Genomic DNA, 23,465 nt, shown 5'->3' with positions numbered 1-23,465 from the left:
TAACTAAAAAAAACCAAACAAACAAAAACAAAAAAACAAAAAAAAAACTTAGCCTCTGGAAGTTTTGAGTAACTGTTTCTTATACACAGACTCAAGTCTCAAGTGCCATAATTCTATAACATGGGAAAAGTGCAATAATAATAACAGTAAAAGTAAGTGAAATGGAATCTAATGCTAAATGTACCTAGAAAAATGCACGAAAAATGTGTTCCTCAGGGGAACTAAAAAATGAAATTGCTCTTTAAAAAAAAGGTATGCTTAAATTATGTTTGTTCCCACTTACTGCCTCCATCTAAGATGACAAATTCTCACATAAAAGGTAGATGCCTGGGATTTTCTTCTTAATTTAATTTCAGAGGTCATTTCTGATTGTATTACATGTAGAAAAATAAAATGGATATTTAATTTCAACTTCTAATTATTCAAATAAAGAAAATAATGCATAAATAATAAAACTCAGCAATGTTTATACACTTATATGTATATATGTGTTATATATAATACATATGTAATTTAGAAAGAACTGTTTGGATCTATTTATTAAATTTGAATATATTATTGCAAGTAACCTAGTATTCTTCTCACAAATAAGTATGTAATGATACATTTTTGAACCAGTTAGGAGAAAAAGCCCAATCTCTTAGATGAAAATTCGCCAAATTATGCCTCCCTCACATAAATACTTTGATTATATTCCTCTCAAGTTACAGTACTTCAGACATCCATTTGGAGATGGAATATTTAGAGAAAACCAAACCCAACTTTACACCATGTTTTATGTTCTTCTCAGTTTCATCTACTCTTTCTGATTTGATCACATTATTCCCTTGTTTAAAAAAAAAAATGCTGTCCAGGAAGCAAAGGTTTTGCCCTGCATTAGCTGTATAGCCCAGTTAACTTGTGTGAGTAAAAACTGCAATCGTATCCCCACTCACATACCTCCCAAATAAAAGATAGCCATAGAAAGGATCACTGCTTGGACAGAGGAGTGTCCAGTGTGCCCCTCTCTGTACATGAAGAAAAACTTTTTTTGTTGTTGTTTTTTGGTTTTTGTTTTAGCAGCAGTGGGTGAAAAGATGAATATGTAGGTATCTTAAAGAGCCAAAGGACCTGGCTAGTGTGTGATCTGACAGTTAAAGAGCTAATAGTGTAATGAAGAACCAGAAGGTTGCTCATCTCTGTCAGGAGACTTTAGTGATTGTTAGTACGAGAAGAGTTGACATTAGGACTTTTTTCACTGTACTGTTGACAATAAATTCATGAGCAACTGTTTCTTCTGAACAGTTCAGACCAATGCTCTTTGGTCACCTAGCTTGATTTTCTTATTAACCACTTCAAACATTTATCTTAGACACACAAGCATATAGATCAAAATCTTTGCACCTTTTACCACCTGATAATATGAAGTATAACAGTCATTTAGGGAAAAATCATTACAGCATTATCATAGATACATGATGACTGAATCCTCTAAGGAATGTGGAGGAAAGAGACCAGGAGAATGATGGAAGGGAGAAATGGGGAGAACATGATACTGAGGAAGGAAAGAAAGCATGAAGACATGGAGATAGGCCACATAAGGAGATTGCAGGATATGTATGCTGATATGTATGTGTGTTAGTCTCCTGTCTAATGTATCTTAATTTCCTTTTTTACATTATATGTCAGGTCCTAATCTTATTTTTCTAAAATGTAGAACTGCAGAATCCATTATATAAAACTCAAATTTCACTTTTATTATACTCAATGAATTGTCATATATAACAATGTTTACGTTTCCTCCATATATGGATAATATATTACATTGTTCTATTTTCTAGCATATGCAGACACAAAATAAAGAATACAAATGTCACTATCACAATTTGATTCTGAAAGATCTTTTTTTAACCTTTTTTTTTTTTTTTACAAGGAGCTTAGGTACCTCATCTCTCTGGTTATGGTGTTTACTGTGATTTAGTAAAGTGTAGAAAGGCAGATAAAGACATAGAAATTATATTTGACATAATTGTGTGGAATGTAAGGAGAGAGAATGTAAGGATGTAAGGAGATAGAAACATCACTCCACTGGGCCATCTAGAAAGATTTTATTAGAAAACTGCTTCATCTGTGCTCATCTCTTTAACTTGTAGCTCTCAAGGTAAAGGAGCCAAAATTAGTTGGGTGCTTATCAGCCCTACTACTAACTAAAGTCTTGCAACTTCTGATAACTAAATTTTTCCTGGGAAGACATCTGAAATGACCCTGGGAAAAGTTAATTCATGGTAAACCAAACAGTACTTACTGCTCTTTGCACTAGAGTTGTGAATAATATGTTACCATCTTTTTGGATTTTTTAAGATTTATTTATTTACTGAGAGAGAGAGAAAGAAAGCGTGAGCACGCAGGAGATAAGCAGAGACAGAGGCAGGGGGAGAGAATCCTGAGCATGCTTCTTGCTGTTAGTGCAGAGCCCAATGCAGGGTCTCAAACTCATGAATTGTGAGATCATGACCTGAGCCAAAATCAAGAGTTATATACTTAACTGACTGAGCCACCTAGGCTTCCCATCACTGTCTTTTTTAATTTGAGTTACGTCATGTTGTAAATTTGGCCAAAGCATTTTACCATGTAATGTATTCAAAATATATTCTAACCATACACAGTAACAATATAGGTATTGCGATGAACAAGAATGTAAAATGAATATCAAACCAATAGCTTTTATGTTTGAGAACTCAAGAGCTAAAAGAAGGAGAAGGAGAGTAAGGAGGAGGAGAGAAGAGAAGAAAGGAGAGAAAGAAGGAAGAAAAGTTCTTCCATGTTTGTTGTATGTTTCAACCTGATGTGTGTTCATCACAGGAACCCATGCTTACAAACCCACTGAAAATATGCAGGTAGTTAGTTCAAGGTACAGACCTGGTGGAATTGAGATGGCTTCACAGGCCAGGGTCAGACAGAGCATGTCCTGCTGCAGTTTGTTTTCCAACCTCTTCATACCATAGGGCTCTGGGGTTATTTTAACACTCTAAGCATGGAAACTAACTCGATTGGTGAGTTTCATTGTGCTCGTAGGTAATTTTAATTTGGATGTCTACATAAAGCCTCTGTGTTTAGTATTTTCAATTAAGGCTACTGTGATTCTTGAACACATTGCTGGCATGGCCTCATCACAGTCCAAGAAAAGCAGCAGGTCGAGGCTGTGATTTGTCTTCTTAGTGTCCCCGCTCCTTGGAAAGCCCAGGATCCCTTTTAGAAAAGTTAATTATTGTACTGGTTGAAAGGAGCTGGCTTTGACATAGGGTAAAGGTAAAAGTCCAATGTATTTACAAAGTCAGAAGATATTTACAAGTCATATTTATTAAATATCTTTGAGGTGTGATGCTGAAGATAAATGAGATGAGCAATAACACAAAAATAATAGCTGGATATTTCTCTTTAGATAAAGCCATGAGTCAAAGTTTACAGTTTCTAAACATTCACTTCAAATGTTATAGAATTATAATATTAACACAATATTAACAATATGAAGTAAATATAGTGTCTTCATATCTTTTAAAGTGTCTTTATTATTATTTTTTAATGTTTGTTTATTTTTGAGAGAGACAGAATATGAGTTGGGGTAAGGAAGAGCAGAGACACAGGGAGACACAGGATCCGAAGCAGGCTCCAGGCTCTCAGCTGTTAGCACAGAGCCTAACATGGGGCTTGAACCCACAGACTGCAAGATCATGACCTGAGCTGAAGTCAGAGGCCCAACCAACTGGGGCACCCAGGCACCTTTGAAGTGTCTTTTAAAAGCAATGCCTTATTTGAATCCCTTTCAAAAAACACATCTTCTCTGGTAGTTGAGATGGATATCCTTACGGTCATAATACCTACATACTTCTGTTATGTAAATTTTCCAGCATCTCTTACAACTTGTAGTAAGGTACAAAACTCATCCTCTGATTTTTTTTCATTCTTTGCCCATCCTCAGAATTCAAAAATATTGATTATATTAATGGAAGCATTAATTTTTCTCTTTGTCAGTTTAGAACGTTTTTCCAAAGTAAATATACTGAGAAAAATAATCACATGTTTGAAAGAAAAAGATATTGAAATGTGAAAAGAGTATTAATGGAAAAAATCAAATATCATTGAGAATTGACATTTCATTAAACTTAGGTTAAATGAAAACTAACCTTAATCAGTATGTATCAACTATTTTAACTTTTTTGGATCCAGAGATTTTTTTTTAATACTGGCCTATAGTTGAAAAGAAATCCTATAATAATTTCTCAGTTCATAGTAGTAATTGGGAGCAGTAGAGAGGCCATGTTACTCATTTAATCATGTTAAGTTTTTCCTGTATCTTTTCCTCCCTGCTAGGAAAAGGAAGATGACAAATCAGACACTTCAAGTTCTCAGCAACCAAAAAGCCCACAAGGTCTGAGTGACACAGGATATTCTTCTGATGGGATATCAAGTTCACTTGGTGAAATTCCAAGTCTTATTCCAAGTGATGAGAAAGATTTGCTCAAGGGACTCAAAAAGGACTCTTTTTCCCAAGAAAGCAGTCCTTCCAGCCCCTCAGATTTGGCTAAGTTAGAAAGCACAGTCCTCTCCATTTTGGAAGCTCAGGCAAGTACACTTGTTGAAGAAACATCAGAAAAGAAAATCCAGTCTGATGAGGTTTCTTCTGAGCAGCCTAAGGACACACAGAAAACTCAGAGTTTATCTGAAACAGTAGAAACTACAATTTCAGAAAGGGAGCTCAAAATGATTCCAGAAGAAAAAGATACTTTAAAAAAAGACAGCCAACAAGACATTCCTTCCAGAAAGGACCATGAAGAAAAGCCCGAGTTTTTTGATGACACAACTACAAGACGACAGCTGTATGATTCAGTTGAAGACAGTAGCGAAAGTGAAAATTCACCTATTCCACAAAGAAAACGGAGAACTAGTGTTGGTTCATCGAGCAGTGATGAGTATAAACAGGAGGATAGCCAAGGGTCCGGTGAAGAGGAGGACTTTATTCGAAAACAAATCATAGAAATGAGTGCTGATGAAGACGCTTCAGCTTCTGAAGATGATGAGTTCATTAGGAGCCAGCTCAAAGAGATTAGTAGTAGTATGGAGAGCCAGAAGAAGGAAGACATGAAAGGGAAAGGAAAAGCAACAGCAGGGAAACACAGACGACTAACTCGGAAGAGCAGTACAAGCTTTGATGATGATGCAGGGAGACGCCATTCGTGGCATGATGAAGATGATGAGACATTCGATGAAAGTCCTGAACTTAAGTACAGAGAAACTAAAAGTCAAGAGAGTGAAGAACTTGTAGTTGCTGGAGGAGGTGGGCTACGTCGGTTTAAAACAATTGAACTCAATAGCACGATAGCAGATAAATACTCCGCAGAGTCATCACCGAAGAAAACAGCTTTGTATTTTGATGAGGAGCCAGAATTGGAAATGGAAAGCTTGACAGACTCCCCAGAAGACAGGTCAAGGGGTGAAGGTTCTTCTAGTCTTCATGCTTCCAGCTTCACTCCTGGCACATCCCCTACCTCAGTGTCATCACTTGATGAGGACAGTGACAGTAGCCCAAGTCACAAAAAAGGGGAGAGCAAACAACAACGGAAGGCTCGGCACAGGTCACACGGTCCTCTTTTGCCTACTATTGAAGATTCTTCAGAGGAAGAAGAATTGAGAGAGGAGGAAGAATTATTAAAGGAGCAAGAAAAGCAGCGGGAATTAGAACAGCAACAAAGAAAGACTTCTAGTAAGAAATCAAAGAAAGACAAAGATGAACTTCGAGCTCAGAGAAGGAGGGAAAGACCAAAGACACCACCCAGTAACCTCTCTCCCATTGAAGATGCATCTCCAACAGAAGAATTACGCCAGGCTGCGGAAATGGAGGAGCTCCATCGATCTTCCTGTTCTGAATACTCACCTAGCATAGAGTCAGACCCAGAAGGTTTTGAAATAAGCCCAGAAAAGATAATAGAAGTTCAAAAAGTTTATAAATTGCCCACAGCTATGTCTTTATACTCACCAACAGATGAGCAGTCTATTATGCAGAAAGAAGGTGGCCAAAAGGCATTAAAAAGTGCCGATGAGATGTATGAAGAAATGATGCACAAAACCCACAAATATAAACCTTTTCCAGCTGCACCTGAACGAGATGAAATGTTTGAAAAAGAGCCGTTGTATGGTGGGATGTTAATAGAGGATTATATTTATGAATCCTTAGTAGAGGACACATACAATGGTTCTGTAGATGGCAGTCTGCTAACAAGGCAAGAAGATGAAAATGGATTTCTGCAGCATAGAGGGAAAGAGCAAAAATTAAGACTTTCAGAACAGATTTATGAAGATCCTATGCAAAAAATAACAGACCTCCAGAAAGAGTTTTATGAGTTAGAAAGCTTACATTCTGTTGTGCCTCAAGAGGACATTGTTTCCAGCTCTTTTATCATCCCAGAAAGCCATGAAATAGTGGATCTGGGTAGTATGGTGATTTCCACCGGTGAAGAAAAAAAATTACTAGATGCTGACACTGCCTATGAAGAACTCATGAAGAGGCAGCAGATGCAGTTAACACCTGGATCCAGTCCAACCCAGCCCCCCATCACAGATGACATGATAGAGTCTACCGTGGACTTTGACAGGATGCCTGATGCATCTTTGACATCAAGTGTTCTCTCAGGAGCATCTCTTACAGATTCCACCAGCAGTGCAACACTCTCTATCCCAGATGTCAAAATCACCCAACATTTTTCAACAGAAGAAATTGAGGATGAATATATAACAGATTATACAAGGGAAATACAAGAGATAATTGCCCATGAATCACTGATTTTGACCTACTCTGAACCTTCAGAAAGTGCTACATCCGTCCCACCTTCTGACACACCCTCTCTCACATCATCTGTTTCATCAGTTTGTACCACAGATAGCTCCTCACCCATCACTACCTTGGATAGCATAACCACAGTTTATGCGGAGCCGGTGGATATAGTAACTAAATTTGAAGATTCTGAGGGAATTTCTTCATCAACGTATTTTCCGGGCAGCATTATAGATTATCCAGAAGAAATAAGTATATCTTTAGATCGGACTGCCACACCAGATGGAAGAACTAGTGCTGATCATATCGTGATTTCCTTATCTGAGGTAGAGCCTCCTATCCTAGAATCTATAGGAACTAAACAGGAGGGACTGATTGCTGACACTATTTCCACTGACTTACCTGTATCTGCAAAAGATGCAGTGAAGAAAGCCAAGAAGGACACTGGGAATGGAATTATTCTTGAGGTTCTGGAAGCTTACAGAGATAAAAGGGAGAAGTCTGAGGTTGAACTATCAAAGATGAGCTTATCTGAAACTGTGTCTGATCAACCTCCTTCTTCTGCAGTGGCCCTTTCAGTGGGGGAGCAGGTTTCAGCAACATGTTTTCTATCAGGACAGGTCTTGGATCATGCAAAACCTGCATCTCAGCCACCATCTGGCGGTCCTTCTGTTACCTCTCTTCCAACTAAACCACGTCCATTTGTTAGAAGTTCTTCTTTGGACACATCAGCCCAGCCTCCCCCCCCCCCCCCCCCCCCCCCCCCCCCCCCCCCCCCCCCCCCCCCCCCCCCCCCCCCCCCCCCCCCCCCCCCCCCCCCCCCCCCCCTCCTCCTCCCCCTCCTCCTCCTCCACCTCTTCCTCCACCAACCTCACCTAAGCCAACCATTCATCCTAAAAAAAAGTTAACAGTTACAGCGCCAGCACCTCTAATGACTACAGCTACACCTCTAGTTGATTCTGTTACTACAGTAGAGGTCACAGCTATTCCAAGAAGTAATGGGTTACCTGTAACAAAAGTATGTACCACTGCACCTCCTCCTGTTCCTCCTAAACCATCTTCCATCCCATCTGGACTTGTCTTTACACATAGACCTGAGCCAAGTAAACCTCCAATTGCCCCTAAGCCAGCAGTCCCTCAGCTTCCAGTAACTACACAAAAATCAACAGATACACACCCCAAGCCAACAGGTCTATCTTTAACTTCAAATATGACATTAAATTTAGTGACTTCAGCAGATTATAAATTACCTTCCCCTACCTCCCCAGCGTCCCCTCACTCTAACAAGTCCTCACCAAGATATTCCAAATCCCTCATGGAAACCTACGTGGTTATCACATTGCCATCTGAACCCGGGACTCCAACAGATTCTTCAGCTAGTCAAGCAATTACCAGTTGGCCTCTGGGATCACCCCCCAAAGATCTGATTTCCATTGAACCAGTGTTTTCTGTAGTTCCTCCTATAACAACTGCAGGAATGCCCAGTTCTTCAGAACGGAGTTTGTACATGTCAGGAGCTTTGGAGACATTTTCTACTGTCCCTGTCACAACGTTATCTTCATTTCAAGTAGCCCCAACCTCAGCTACACAGTTTTTCACAACTGAAGTTTCCAAGACTGAGGTTTCAGCAGCCAGAAGTGCACTCCCTAGTGTTGGTCTCAGCAGTGTCTCTATACCAATTCCTCCGGAGCCTCTTGCTCTAGATAGCCTACATTTAGAGAAACATCAGCATAAGGAAAATGGAAAGTTGCCACTTGTTGGTGATGCCATTGATTTGCGTACGGTACCAAAAGTAGAAGTTAAAGTAACTGAAAAGTGTATGGATCTTTCTGCCTCCACAATGGATATGAAAAGGCAGACCACCACACATGAAATCTATGGGAGACAAATTAGTGCCATCCAACCCTCTATTATAAATCTCAGTGCAACTTCATCAGTAGTAATGCCGATGTCCCTGGTCACTGAGCCAGTGACTGTTGTCACATGCGCAGCTAGTTCAAGTTACACCATGGGCACAGAAAGCCTAGTGGGTATAGAACATGCAACAACAACACCACTCCAGCTTACTACATCAAAGCATGCTGAGCCCCCATACAGGATACCGAGTGGCCAAGCCTTTCCTGCAGTTAGGGAGGATGCACCAATAAACTTGTCTTTAGGTACATCAGCACACCCGATGACATTGGCTGTTACAAAACCTGTTACCGCGCCTCCTGTTGGAGTCACAAATGGATGGACTGATCGCATCCCATCCCAGGTAATCACAGATGGGGAAGTAGTGGATCTCAGTACAACCAAGTCTCACAGAACTGTTGTAACAATGGATGAATCTACATCCGGTGTGGTGACCAAAATAATAGAAGATGATGAAAAGCCTGTTGATCTGACTGCAGGAAGAAGAGCTGTATGCTGTGATATGGTTTATAAGTTACCTTTTGGAAGAAGCTGCACAGCACAACAGCCCGCAACTACTCTTCCTGAGGATCGTTTTGGTTATAGGGATGACCACTATCAATATGACCGATCAGGGCCTTCTGGTTATAGAGGGATTGGGGGAATGAAACCTTCCATGTCTGACACTAATTTAGCAGAAGCTGGACATTTTTTCTATAAAAGTAAGAATGCTTTTGATTATTCTGGAGGAACTGATACAGCAGTAGATCTAACTTCAGGGAGAATTACTACAGGTCAGTATGATGTGGCAGCAGACCTTTCCTTGAAATGTCATTATGGTATCCCTCATCTCATTTCAGGATGAAAATATGGTCCCTTTTCCAATTTTGTTACCTTTTTTCTTTCTTTGGATGTTTTGGCAGCATATTTTGGAGTACATATGCACTTTTGCTTCTTCATTTTTTAATTTGTTCTTCCCAAAATCACCTGCATGTGCCTGCATGTTCAACATTGCTTTTATTCCGCATCCAATTAGGTTAACCTGTGGATTTGCATGCAATCCCATTCATTATATTCATCAAGACTGAGAGGGCTCTCAAACCCAAAAAGCATCATTCATTCTGGGAACTGGACTATAACTCTGCCCTGTATTTCAGGTGAGGTAATGGATTATTCAAGCAAGACTGCAGGTCCATATCCAGAAACACGACAAGTCATCTCAGAAGTTGGGATTAGTACCCCACAGTTTTCCACGGCGAGAATGACTCCACCTCCAGGATCACAGTATGGTGTGGGGAGTGTTTTGAGGACATCTAATGGTGTGGTCTATTCCTCAGTAGCAACTCCGATTCCCTCCACATTTGCTATCACCACGCAACCTGGCTCCATTTTCAGCACCACGGTGAGGGATTTGTCTGGAGTGCACACAGCTGACACGGTGACTTCATTATCCGCGCTGCATCAGAGCCAGCCAATGCCTAGGTCCTATTTCCTAACAACAGGTGCATCTGAAACAGACATTGCAGCAACTGGAATTGATATCAATGCCAGTTTGCAAACTATGACAATGGAAACCCTTACTGCTGAGACAATAGACTCCGTTCCCACTTTAACCACAGCATCTGAAGTGTTTTCTGAAGTGGTGGGAGATGAAAGTGCTATTTTAATTGTCCCCGAAGAAGACAAACAACAGCAGCAGTTTGACTTAGAGCGTGAGCTCTTAGAACTGGAGAAAATTAAGCAACAACGTTTTGCTGAAGAATTAGAGTGGGAACGTCAGGAAATTCAACGGTTCCGAGAACAGGAAAAGATCATGGTTCAAAAAAAGCTGGAGGAACTGCAGTCTATGAAGCAGCACCTTCTGTATCAGCAGGAAGAAGAGCGGCAAGCCCAGTTCATGATGAGGCAGGAGACATTAGCTCAGCAACAGTTACAGCTCGAGCAGATCCAACAGCTGCAGCAACAGCTTCACCAGCAGCTAGAGGAGCAAAAGATTCGCCAGATCTACCAGTATAACTATGACCCTTCTGGAACTGCTTCTCCACAAACCACTACGGAGCAGGCAATTTTGGAAGGTCAGTATGCTGCTCCAGAAGGTGGCCAGTTTTGGGCAACTGAAGATGCAACCACCACAGCTTCAGCCGTCGTGGCGATTGAAATACCCCAGAGCCAAGGATGGTACACAGTGCAGTCTGATGGCGTCACTCAGTATATTGCCCCACCTGGCATCCTGAGTACTGTTTCAGAAATACCTCTAACAGATGTGGTTGTAAAAGATGAGAAACCACCCAAAAAGAGAAGCTCTGCGGCGAAAGTCCGTGGACAGTATGATGAGATCGGGGAAAATATGACAGATGATCCCCGCTGCTTTAAAAAGATAGTGGACAGTGGTGTACAAACTGACGATGAGGATGCAGCCGATCGGAGTTATGTGAGTAGGAGGAGGAGAACCAAAAAGAGTGTTGATACGAGTGTCCAAACTGATGACGAAGATCAGGATGAATGGGACGTGCCTGCTAGAGCAAGGAGGAAAACTCGCGTAGGGAAATATGGAGACAGCACTACAGAGGCGGACAAGACCAAACCCCCTTCCAAAGTCTCCAGTATAGCAGTTCAAACAGTAGCAGAGATATCTGTGCAGACTGAACCAGTTGGAACCATAAGAACGCCTTCCGTACGGGCACGCGTGGATGCCAAGGTAGAAATAATTAAACACATTTCAGCACCTGAAAAGACTTACAAAGGGGGCAGTTTAGGATGTCAAACAGAAGCAGATTCAGACACACAGAGTCCTCAATATCTGAGTGCCACATCTCCACCCAAAGACAAGAAACGCCCAACACCTTTAGAGATTGGTTACTCATCTCACCTTCGGGCAGATTCCACATTACAGCTGGCTCCTTCCCCACCCAAATCTCCAAAAGTCCTTTATTCACCCATCTCACCACTTTCACCAGGCAAAGCCTTAGAATCAGCCTTTGTACCTTATGAAAAACCCCTCCCTGATGATATAAGTCCTCAGAAAGTACTGCATCCAGATATGGCTAAAGTGCCCCCGGCAAGTCCTAAAACAGCCAAGATGATGCAGCGGTCCATGTCTGACCCCAAGCCTCTGAGTCCAACAGCAGATGAAAGTTCCAGGGCTCCTTTTCAGTATACCGAGGGCTACACGGTAAGACTGATTCTTTTCAGTTAGAAGACGGTAGATGAGTTGATGTTAACCATGTGTGTGCAGACTTGAGGAGGTGTTTAGGCTCCTGGTAACTTAGAAACCAAATACTAAAGTTTCGTAAGGACTAGTTTATTAGAAATTCGGAGAAAAACAGAAAAGTCTACATCCATTTAGAAATACCAAAAGAAGAAGACATCTTACATGAGGCAAAATGAGAAAGAAATTTATTATTTTATGACTAATGAGATTACAAGTTTTGTTCTAATCTTGAAATCTCCCCAATGTCAATGGCAAACTGTGATTTTGGTGGGCATAATTAACCTATTTTCAAGTATGATGGAATAAATCCTGAATATGAACAAATAAGGAAGGCAAAGGATGCCCTTAAATTTAGACCCTGAAATTCTTTAGCAGGAAGGTCCTTGGGGATCATCAATGTAATTTCATCTTCCAGCCAGAATGTTTCCATAAAAGGGCTTAGAACATTTACTCCTCAAAAGAAAACATTTCTAGGGAAGGCAGATGAAAGTGTAATATGATTTCATAGTTCATTCATGCTTATTTATTTTCTGACAACTTTCTTGATATAATTTCAGGTAAGCCTTAGTCCTAGCACTTACAGAAACAAAAAAATTATGTTTTTTTAATAATAGGGATTAATTATTTAAAATATATGAGTATGCTACAAAGGAAAAACAGATATAGTTAGGTTTACACATTTGTAAAGATCTCTCTCACTGAACTAGTAAGAGATGTTAATAATCAGCTATTAAAAGTGTATCCTACTTTAAAAATCTAATACATAACTCTTTAGAAGACTGTCGATAAATATGATAGTTCAGTTTAAAACAAGATTCATGTTCACATTAAAAGTTTCATTAATTTACTGGTTTCTGAACTCCAGATCTTCAAACCCTGAAGCTTATAGCTAAGTTTTTCTGAGATATTACTATAATTCCACTAGCCTTAAGCATTGACCATGGGTTGAAAAATATGCCATTAAGTATGATGATTACTCCATTTATAGGTAAATAGACATCTTGATAGGAATATTTAAAAATTACAAATTCATGTCCATTTTCTAGTTTCATAGTGGCATTTTGTTATTATGTATTTTCTGAAACAGTATACTCTAAAAGTAAAATTGTCTTCATCTGGGGAGACAGAGGTCATTAACTGTTAAGTCAGGAAACCACTAATGCATTGAGATTTCATTCAATTTACAGAGAATTATTTTTTGTATGGCTTTCTTTCTAGAGTTATATCTATTATGAGAAGTGATTTTCAACACCGCTGTATTGATAGGTATTTGTTTTTCTAGCAGTAGCATATAAATTCACCTCACTAGTTTCTTTGGAAACTTGGAAATGTCGTTTTTGATAGTACTTTAAATTAATACTAAGGGTTACATCATTAGAAAGAATAAGGTTTTCCAGTTGATATATTGATCATTAATTTAATATATGGCCCAGTACCCTTAATTCATATGAACTCCATTAAAGAAGAGATTGAAGTTGTCAGTATTTTTTCCCCAGAGTATTCACTTCAGATTTGGAAGTGTGAAATGAAAGATAAATTGAGTTATGTGAGTTGTGTTATAGGTGCTGATACTGATTAATCATAAAAGAAGTTTGGTAGAAATACTAAATAATTTCTAGGAAAAATCCTAGATGTAGTGAACCTTGACACACAGTTCAGTGGTTCCTTTTTCTAATTGGCCAAACTCAGTAATTTAATAAGGAATAATTGTATACCAACTCAAAGATACTGCTTTATTTCCTGCACAGGTTAGACCATTTTATCTACAGGCAATGTTTTTGGCACTTTAGACACTTTGATTCTATTATGTGATTTTTATAATTTGTTTCTTTGCCCATTTCTCGATATGTTTTAAAAGCGAAATTAATTTTTTAATTATAAGGATGGATTAGTTGTACTGAAAGAATAATCTTCTAAGTGATATTTGTAGGGATATAGGTTTAATTTAAGAAGTTTAGCTCATTAATTTACACAATGTTAAGTGTCTCAGTCTAGTAAAGTTGAAAAGAATCCCACCATTCAGGTGCCATCAAGACAGTATAGCATAAGATAGCATAGTAACATAGCATGCAAGAGAAGTTCTGTTCTATATGCGGTTCTGTGGAAATATCTCCTTTTTCTGGAAGTGTCAGGAAATGTTTCAGAGAGGAGATTCTGAAACATGAAGATGAAATGTCTGTCAAACCATGAAGAGAAAAATGGAGGCCCATCCAAACAGAGGAAACATGATATGCAAAGGTTCAGACTGATGAGCAGACATAAACAGAAAGGAAGAGGAAGAGTTTTACTCTAAGTGAAACTGGGAAAACAGCAAGGAACATGTATGTCATAGGGAATCTAATACGCTGACTTAGAGTTTGGATTTACTTCCTGTTGGCCATCAGGTGATCAGACCAAAGCCACCATCTTTTTGTTTTTATTTTTTCTTTACACTCTTATCTAGTCCCTGGACTCCCCCCACTCTTGCCTTCTATATGGTCATTTCTTTAAACTGTACCTATGGTCATTTTCTAAAATATATGGCAGAGTGTGTCACACACTCCACAGCTTAAACTCTCCAGTAGATCCTCATCAAATTTGAAATATATTAGAAATTTCTAAACATGGACCCTTATGATCTCTTCTCTGCCTGTCTCACAGCCTCCTCAGTCACTACTCACATTTGCCCCCCCTCTTCCTCTGCTCCTACCACTGACCTTGCCATTTGCTGAAAGTGCTAACCTCTTCCCCATCCCGGACCTGTGTTGGGATCTCTCTATCCTTGATCTTTGTCTGGCTCATGACTTTGTACAGGTTTCTGCTTAAGTTTTACTTCCCATGGAGAGGATCTTCTTACCCTATTCTCTAAATAAATCTTCATATCATCATAAATCCCCATTATGCATCTTCTGCATTATATATATGTATTTTTATATATTTATATATTATATATTTATTTGTTATATATTTAATTTATATAAATAATTATATATTTAAATTTTATGTTTATTAACATATATTTAATCAAATACCATCTGTCTTCTCCAGTAAAACGTAATCTCTCTAAGAGTAGGAATTTTGCTTTGATTGTAGCTCTATAGTCCCAAGTGCCTAGAATAGTGCCTGGCACAAAAGAGGTACTCAATATTTATTGAATAAATGTATTAAAAGGAGAAGTATAAGCATAAAAACAAGGGGAAAAGACATGTATTAAAAGACTCTGGTCATGTACTTTTTCACTGCCACAATTTAGACCCATCCTAACAAGTCCTGTTGATAATGTAAAATGATATCTCCTTTGGTTAAAGTGTGACTTCCACTTTGTTGACTTTTAGGGAAGACATCTGACAGACACACTAAACACACGTTGAATGGTGTTAAGCTATTAGGCAGTCCATTTACCTTATAGATGAGGAACAAAACCCAGAGTAGATTACTGTCTTAATCACTGAGAGATCTGGTCAGTGATCTGGTTCCTTAATTAACCAAAGATCTGGTCAAAATTAAAATATTAGACTCTGAACTTCACAGTTCTTGTTTTCTATTAGTCTCTTCCAAAACTTACTAAACATTTTCTGATTTTTTTTTTTTTTTACTAATTCAGGACCATGCTCAATGTCTGTCTTTTTATCTTGTCATTTCCTCTGCTCTCCCTAAAATTCCAGTTTAAATTCCTCTCAGTTAGGTTTATTCATTTTTTAAATGTATTATTGCTTTCATTCACTCCTTATTTCAGTCATTTACTCTTTGCTCTTTTTCACACACTGTGGTAAACTCTAAAGGTGTTAGGTGACTTAAGGGCAGAGTTCATGGTTGACTGAAACCATTTTGTTCTTCTTGTCCATGAACTGTATAGTTTGCTAGGGTTCTCAATACAAAGTGCCACAAACTGGATGGTTTAAAAAAAACAGATATTTATTGTCTCGGGTGTAGAGGCTGAAAGTCCAAAATCAAGATATTAGCAGTGCTGGTTCCTTCTGTGGGCTTTTCTAGGCCTCTCTCCAAGCTTCTCCTCGCCTCTCTCACTCCTTGGCTTGTAGATGGCAGTATTCCTGTCTTTTCACATTGTCTTCCCTCTCTGTCCATCTCTTTGTCCAAATTTCCTTTCTCATAAGGACACCAGTCCTTTCAATTAGGTTCCACATCAGTGACTCAGTTTTTAATTTGATTATTTCTGTAAAGGCTCTGTGTCTAAATAGTTTCACATTCTGAAGTATTAGGGATTAGTACGCCAAAATAATTGTCTGCATCTGTGTATGGTGGAGGGAGAGAAGAGAGATACAGTTAAGCTTAAATATGTATTAAAACACTGTATTGTACTTTTTATTTGTTCACAGGCAGTTGTGGACTATTTTGCTTGGTTGGTTGGCTTTTGATCATCTTTCCATACTCGTATTTTTTTCCTTAGTAACTATCTCACAAACTTTTTGGAGCACTTTAATTATTACGGAATTCTTCCTTATGGGTAAAATCTTCCTAACGCACCTGAGTGGCTTAGTTAATTGAATGTCCAACTCTTGATTTCAGCATGGGTCATGATCCTAGGGCCATGGCATTGAGCCCTGCATCATGCATGCTTTGTGCTGAGCATGGAGCCTCTTAAATTCTCTCTCTCTCTTCCTCTGCCCCTCTCTCCCTCATGCACACTCAATAGATTGGTAGATCGATAGATCAATAGATAGATAAAATTTTCCTTCTTGAAATTTAAATTTTATTTTATTTCCACCCTGTTGCAATTAATTATGTGGCGTAAGATTCTTTAATTCACATATGGTTTTTCCATCATGAAACTTGGATCACGTCTTTGACATAGGAGTTCTAGGGCAGAAGCATGGCTAGTGTTCTAGCACGAACTTTGAGTTCATGCTAACCCTTAAGATGTCTTATATGTTCAGTCTATTAAAATTAGCACTAATTAACATAAAATCACAAAATAATGTGCACAGTGTACATAACTGAAACAGGGAATTATCTGAGATCATTTTATTGAGTTACATAAATGTTCCCCAAAGTCTATAAGACATTTTTCCATTTTCCAGACCCCATCATCCTCATATCAAAGTCATGGCCCCAAAGCCAAAATCTGTGTTTTGATAACATTTATGTAACCAAACTGTCTTACCTTGTGGGTGAATTCCCTTTACAAATACAAATTTCTAACTTTGAGTAAAGAAGGAAGAAAATTACTACCTTTTTCCTTAAGTCCCTCAGTTTGTTTCTTAGGAAAATTCTCAAGAGACATAACAAAAACAAAGTCAAAATTTATTGCTTCCAAGCAATGTGTGACTACTTAGACACACCTTGACAATGATGTTGTTTCATCACAGTTTAGAAAGAGCACTAGAGGAAGTATGCTTTCTAATGAAAGATAGTAAGGTCACAATGACTTTCTCACTTTTATTAATAAAATCTTTCTTCAGTTAGAATGCTTAATGGAAGCCAAACAGTTAAAAAAAATAAAGGTGGAAATTGGTGTAGAATGATCAAATATCTATCTGTAATGATTAAATGAAGTAACATTTACTACCTTCCCATCACAAAGTCTGGCAACTGTAGATATCCAGTAATGTTCAGTTCCTTTTCTCAGATCGACATTTAGCAATCTCTCTATTTCTTTGGCATGAATTTACCAACTGTCATTAAAGAGCTTTACTTTATGGGTTGGTACAAATAATTCTCAAATATGCTAGTAACTATGTGGCTTTCATATTTCATGAAATATATAATGCTGCTTCTCTAGAAAGTGGATTCCTCTTCTCTATAACCATTTTAAATTTATTCTTCTGGGTAAATAAACCAGAGCACCAAAATGTGTTCCTCATGCCTTTTATCTGTCTTATATACAATGAGACTGATTTACATCATTGCCTCAGATAACCAATAACTTCATGAAGGAAGATTAATATATCATGTTCTCTACAAAATCAGGGAAGAAAGTGACCTCCTTTGGGAGAAACAGCACTGTGAGCTCATAGGATTTTTTTTTTTTTAGCTAGAAGGGATCTAATTCACTCAAAGATTTCTGGATCTTAAAAAATAACATTTTAAATTATTTCTTTTAAAAAAAAGACATGTATTTCAGAAATGGTACATGTTTTGTCAGTGGTGATACATACCACTTTTTGCTCTAAAAATAAGCTACATTTAAAATATGATCACGTCTCTATGCTTTGAAAATACATAGACTGAATATTAAAGCTGTTTCTTCCTACTCCTAGACATTTTGAACAAGTATAGTGCTTTTTGAATAATAAGGCAAACTCTTTATTAAAACCTTTTTTAAAGTTTATTTACTTCAAGAGAGAGAACGAGGGTGAGGGGCAGAGAGAGAGAGAGGGAGAGAAAGAATCCCAAGCAGGTTCCACATGACCAGTCCAGAGGCCCATACGGAACTCGATCCCATGACTGTGAGATCATACAGCTGAAATCCAGAGTCAGACACTCAGCAAACTGAGCCACCCAGGCACCCCTCAAATCCTTTTGTTCTAGACTGTAGGTCGGGATCCTCCAGCAAAGCACGTGGTATGCATGAGCGGATTTTAACAAGAATATGTTTTGCTTCGCTGATTGCTATTTTGATAGCTATTTTTAAGATTTTTGGAACCCTTTAATATGTATTTCTGAAAGTAATTTCCATAACCTAAAGTGAAAAGTTTTATTTCTGTCAGAACATGCAGAATTAAGAAACAATGACTATGATGGCCTACTATGATTTGAAAATTAATATTTATTAAAGATTGCTTTTTATTACTCTTTTGAAAAACAAAGTAAATCAGTCCATTAAAACTAACTAAAACTAACTAAAATTACCTGTTTTATAATGGTGGTATTTATGTGTTCAGTAATGATTAGTCATATATTAAAGACTAGCTATGTACATCATAATTATTCTTTCTATAGCTCTTTATTATTAATATATTTTTCTCATGATACTTCTTTATGACTAAAATCCTGCATTTGAAAATTTGGCTGTTTTAAAATTGAAATAGAAAATACTATTTTAAAGTCTTTTTCAATTTAAATGGCAGTAAAATAATTATGGGAATTATTAGGTTATAAAAATAAAAACTAATGTTTGCATATATATCATACATATTATATAAACACATTATATATTATGTTATATGTTATATTTTATATACATGTATGTATACATACATATATACATACATGCATATATAAATATAGAGAGATATAGATATATAAACATCAGTGAGTGAAAACCAGAAAGGTTTTAAATTGATCTCATCAATTTAGTGTTAATTTGTTAACATTGCTGTAGCTGATATGTAAGGATTAATTTCAAAGCATAGCTTCTTAGACTGAAGGAGAAAAAAAACAGATAATTTTATTATCCTAACCAGACATCTGCATTTAAATAATTGCAGATGAGCATAATTATAAGAAACAGACTCATGATTCTAATGTTGATTGAGAGACCTTTGCAAAAAAAAAAAAAGGTAACACTTAACTATGCGGACCTGCCAGTTTAACACAGGGCGGCTATGGATTAGTAGATATTATTAATTTTATTAATTATCTATTAATTAATAGAATTATTAATAATGAATTAATAATACTGACACAGTTTTAAAACACAGAACATCATTTAACATTAATTTTAATGTAAGTGTATTGTCATAGTATTAGATTCTTTTTTTTAATGTTTATTTTGGGAAAGACAGCAGAAGCAAGAGAGGCACAGGGAATAAGGGAGAGAGAGAACCCTAGGCAAGCTCCCTCCGTGAGTGTGGAGCCATCTGCGCTATCAGCATAGAGCCCTACACCAGAGGCTCAGTGCTCAGTTCTATGACCATGAGATCATGACCTGAGCCAAAATCAACAGTCACACTGTGCCCCCACAGTATTTGTTTGTTTGTTTGTTTTTCTTTTTTTTTTTTCTTTTCTTTCTTTTTTCTTTTTTTTTTTTTTTTTTACTTTTTATTGAAATCCAGGTTAGTTAACATACAGTATAGTGTTGGTTTCGGGAGTAGAACCCCGATTTGTCACATCCGACACCCAGTGCTCATCCCAACAAGTGCCCTCCTTAAAGCCCATCATCCAGCCCATCCATCAACTACTTCCTTTCCAGCAATCCTGTTTGTTCTCTGTAGTTAAGAGTCTCTTATGTTTTATCTCCCTGTCTGTCTTTATGTTATTTTCCCTTCCTTTCCCCTGTGTTCATCAGAGTAAATTCCACATATGAGTAAAATCATATGATGTTTATCTTCTTCTGACTTGTTTTGCTTACCAGAATACATTATGCTTCTAACCCTGTTGTTGCAAACAGCAAGATACCATTATTTTGGATGGCCAGGTAATATGCCTTCATACACACACACACACACACACACACACACACACACACACACACTATAACTACAACTTCTTTATCAGTTCATCAGTTTATGGACACTTAGGCCCTTTCCATAATTTGGCTGTTATTGATAGTAGTGCTGTACAGAGTGGAGTACAGGTGCCCCTTCCAATCAGTACTTTTTTATCCTTTAGACAGATACCTAGTAGTACATTTGCTGGCATAAGGTAGTTTGATTTTTAAGTTTTTGATGAACCTCCATGCTGTTTTCCAGAGTGACTGCACCAGTTTGCATTCCCACTAACAATGCAAAACTGTCCCTCTTTCTCTGAATCTTCCCCAATATCTGTTGTTGCCGAGATGTTATTTTAGCCATTCTGACAGGCGAGAGGTGGTATCTCCTTGTGGTTTTGGTTTCCCTCATGATGAGTGATGTTGAGCATCTTTTCATGTGTCATGTAACGATCTGAATGTCTCCTTTGGAAAAGTGACTGTTTGTGTCTTTTGCCCATTTTTTTTACTGAATTATTTATTTGAGGGCATAGTATTAAATTCTTATCAATTCACTACAGTTTCTCTTTTGAATAGTTGTGCAACTTGTAACAGACTCTCCAATGAAAGTACATGCCTAATCTCACAGATACAACTCCTCCTAACATAAACACGTACACCTTTGCAGATTTGTATATATTTCTTATAATTGCTAATTATTTAAGATTTCTAATCTGCATTAGGTCTTACTGAAAAAATATTAGCAAACAACTAAAATTGTAATACAAAAATGTGGAAAAGTCAATCTATACTTGGAGGTATAAGGTATTTAGAGACAGCACAATGGACTTTAGTACTTGAATGACATTGTCTTATCATCATATTCAGCATCAGTCTACAGTACTCCCTCCTTATCCATGGTTTTGCTTTTCATGGCTCCAGTTACTGTAGCCAACTGCAGTCTGGAAGTAGATGATCCTTCTTCTGTGGTATCGTCAGATGGTCACTAACAGCCTGATGCTTCTTCACAATGCCTGTCATTCACCTCACTTCATCCCGTCGTGTAGGCATTTTTCCATCTGGCATTATCACAAGGAGATGAAGAATAAATAGAGTGTAGTAAGATATTTTGAGAGGGAGAAGAGACCACATTCATGTTACTTTTATTATAGTATATTATTATAATTGTTCTAATTTATTATTATAGCTAATCACGTATTCTAACTTACAAGTTAAACTTTATCATAGATATGTAAGTATAGGAAAAAACAGTACATAGGGTTTGGTACTATCCATGATTTCAGGCATTCGCTGAGGTTCTTGGAACATGTCTACCATGGATAAGGGAGGACTACAGTATTCATTTATAATAGGCATGTGTGCATATACATGCATATCTACAATATACATTCTTACATGAAATACTAATGATTTTCTGGCCTCATAGAATTAACAAAAAATATTTTCATATGCAGTTGCTTGGTTGAGATTCCTGCCATTTATTTTCTATAGGCTTTATATTTCTTTTATACAATAGTTTAAAATGAGGAATCTCAATTCCAGCTTAGTGTTCTTTGCACCCTCATACTCAGTCAAGATTAATTTCATTTGCATCAAATGAGATTCTAGATTTAATTGGGTTTTCTCTTGGTACTGTTCCATATCTTGAATTACGTGAAGAGTTTAAAATAAGAGAGAACAGGAGCAAATGTGGTAAGGTAAACGGAGTTTTAAATGAACTACCTCAGTTAATTTAACCTGAAGCTATAAACAACAAAGAGATTTTTATTTTCATGTATTTATTTTATTTTATTTATTCTCGTTACCTAACACACAGTGTAGTCTTGACTTCAGGAGTAGATTCCAGTGATTCACCACTTTACATACAACATAAAGTACTCTCATTCCAACAAGTGTCCTCCTCAATTCCCATTACCCATTTCCCCACCCCCTTTTTTAAAAAATAGTTTATTGTCAAATTGGTTTCCATACAACACCCAGTGCTCTTCCCCATAAATGCTCTCCTCCATCACCACCACCTCTTTTTCCCCCTTCCCCTTTCCCTTCAACGCTCAGTTCATTTTCAGCATTCAGGAATCTCTCAAGTTTTGCGTCCCTCTCTCTCCCCAACTCTCTCTCCCTCTTCCCCTCCCCCTGGTCCTCCATTAGGTTTCTCCTGTTTTCCTGTTAGACATATGAGTGCAAACATATGGTATCTGTCCTCTGCCTGACTTATTTCGCTTAGCATGACACCCTCAAGGTCCATCCACTTTCCTACAAAGGGCCAAATTTCATTCTTTCTCATTGCCATGTAGTACTCCATTGTGTATATATACCACATCTTCTTGATCCACTCATCAGGTGATGGACATTTAGGCTTTTTCCATGTTTTGGCTATTGTTGACATTGCTGCTCTGAACATTGGGGTATATGTGCTCCTATGCATCAGCACTTCTGTATCCCTTGGATAAATCCCTAGCAGGGTTATTGCTGGGTCATAACGGAGTTCTATGGATAGTTTTTGAGGAACCTCCGCACTGTTTTCCAGAGGGGCTACACCAGTTTACATTCCCACCAACAGTGTAGGAAGGTGCCCGTCTCTCCACACCCTCGCCAGCATCTATAGACTCTTGATTTGTTCATTTTAGCCACTCTGACTGGTGTGAGGTGGTATCTCAGTGTGCTTTTGATTTGTGTTTCCCTGATGATGAGTGATGTTGAGCATCGTTTCATGTGCGTGTAGGCCATTGGGATGTCCTCTTTGGAGAAGTGTCTGCTCGTGTCTTCTGCCTATTTCTTCACTGGGTTTTTTGTTTTGTGGGTGTGAAGTTTGGTGAGTTCCTTGTATATTTTAGATACTAGTCCTTTACCTGATATGTCATTTGCAACTATCTTTTCCCATTCTGTCAGTTGCCTATTAGTTTTCTTGATTGTTTCCTTTGCCTTGCAGAAGCTTTTTATCTTGATGAAGTCCCAAGAGTTCAGTTTTGCTTTCATTTCCCTTGCCTTTGGGGATGTGTCGAGTAGGAAAATGCTGCGGTGGAGGTCTAGGAGGTTCTTTCCTACTTTCTCCTCGAGGGTTTTGATGGTTTCCTGTCTCACATTCAGGTCCTTCAGCCATTTTGAGTTTATTTTTGTGTATGGTGTAAGAGAGTGGTCTAGTTTCATTCTTCTGCATGTTGCTGTCCAGTTTTCCCAGCACCACCTGCTAAAGAGGCAGTCTTTTTTCCATCGCATACTCTTTCCTACTTTGTCAAAAATTAATT

The 23,465-nt window shown here is 37.9% G+C and overlaps 1 protein-coding gene across 1 annotated transcript in view; it reads left to right on the top strand.

The window, feature by feature from the left end:
- The window catches only part of PCLO (piccolo presynaptic cytomatrix protein), a 411,647-nt gene that overhangs the window by 207,782 nt on the left and 180,400 nt on the right, over nt 1-23,465 (top strand). The window contains exons 5-7 of the mRNA XM_029928192.1: nt 4,351-7,545; nt 7,599-9,495; nt 9,859-11,873. Coding sequence (XP_029784052.1) covers nt 4,351-7,545; nt 7,599-9,495; nt 9,859-11,873 — 7,107 coding nt within the window. The remainder of the gene's footprint in view (nt 1-4,350; nt 7,546-7,598; nt 9,496-9,858; nt 11,874-23,465) is intronic.

This window comes from Suricata suricatta, chromosome 2 (assembly GCF_006229205.1).
Source record: "Suricata suricatta isolate VVHF042 chromosome 2, meerkat_22Aug2017_6uvM2_HiC, whole genome shotgun sequence".
Lineage (NCBI taxonomy): Eukaryota > Metazoa > Chordata > Mammalia > Carnivora > Herpestidae > Suricata > Suricata suricatta.
This window is presented reverse-complemented; position numbering and strand designations above follow the sequence as displayed.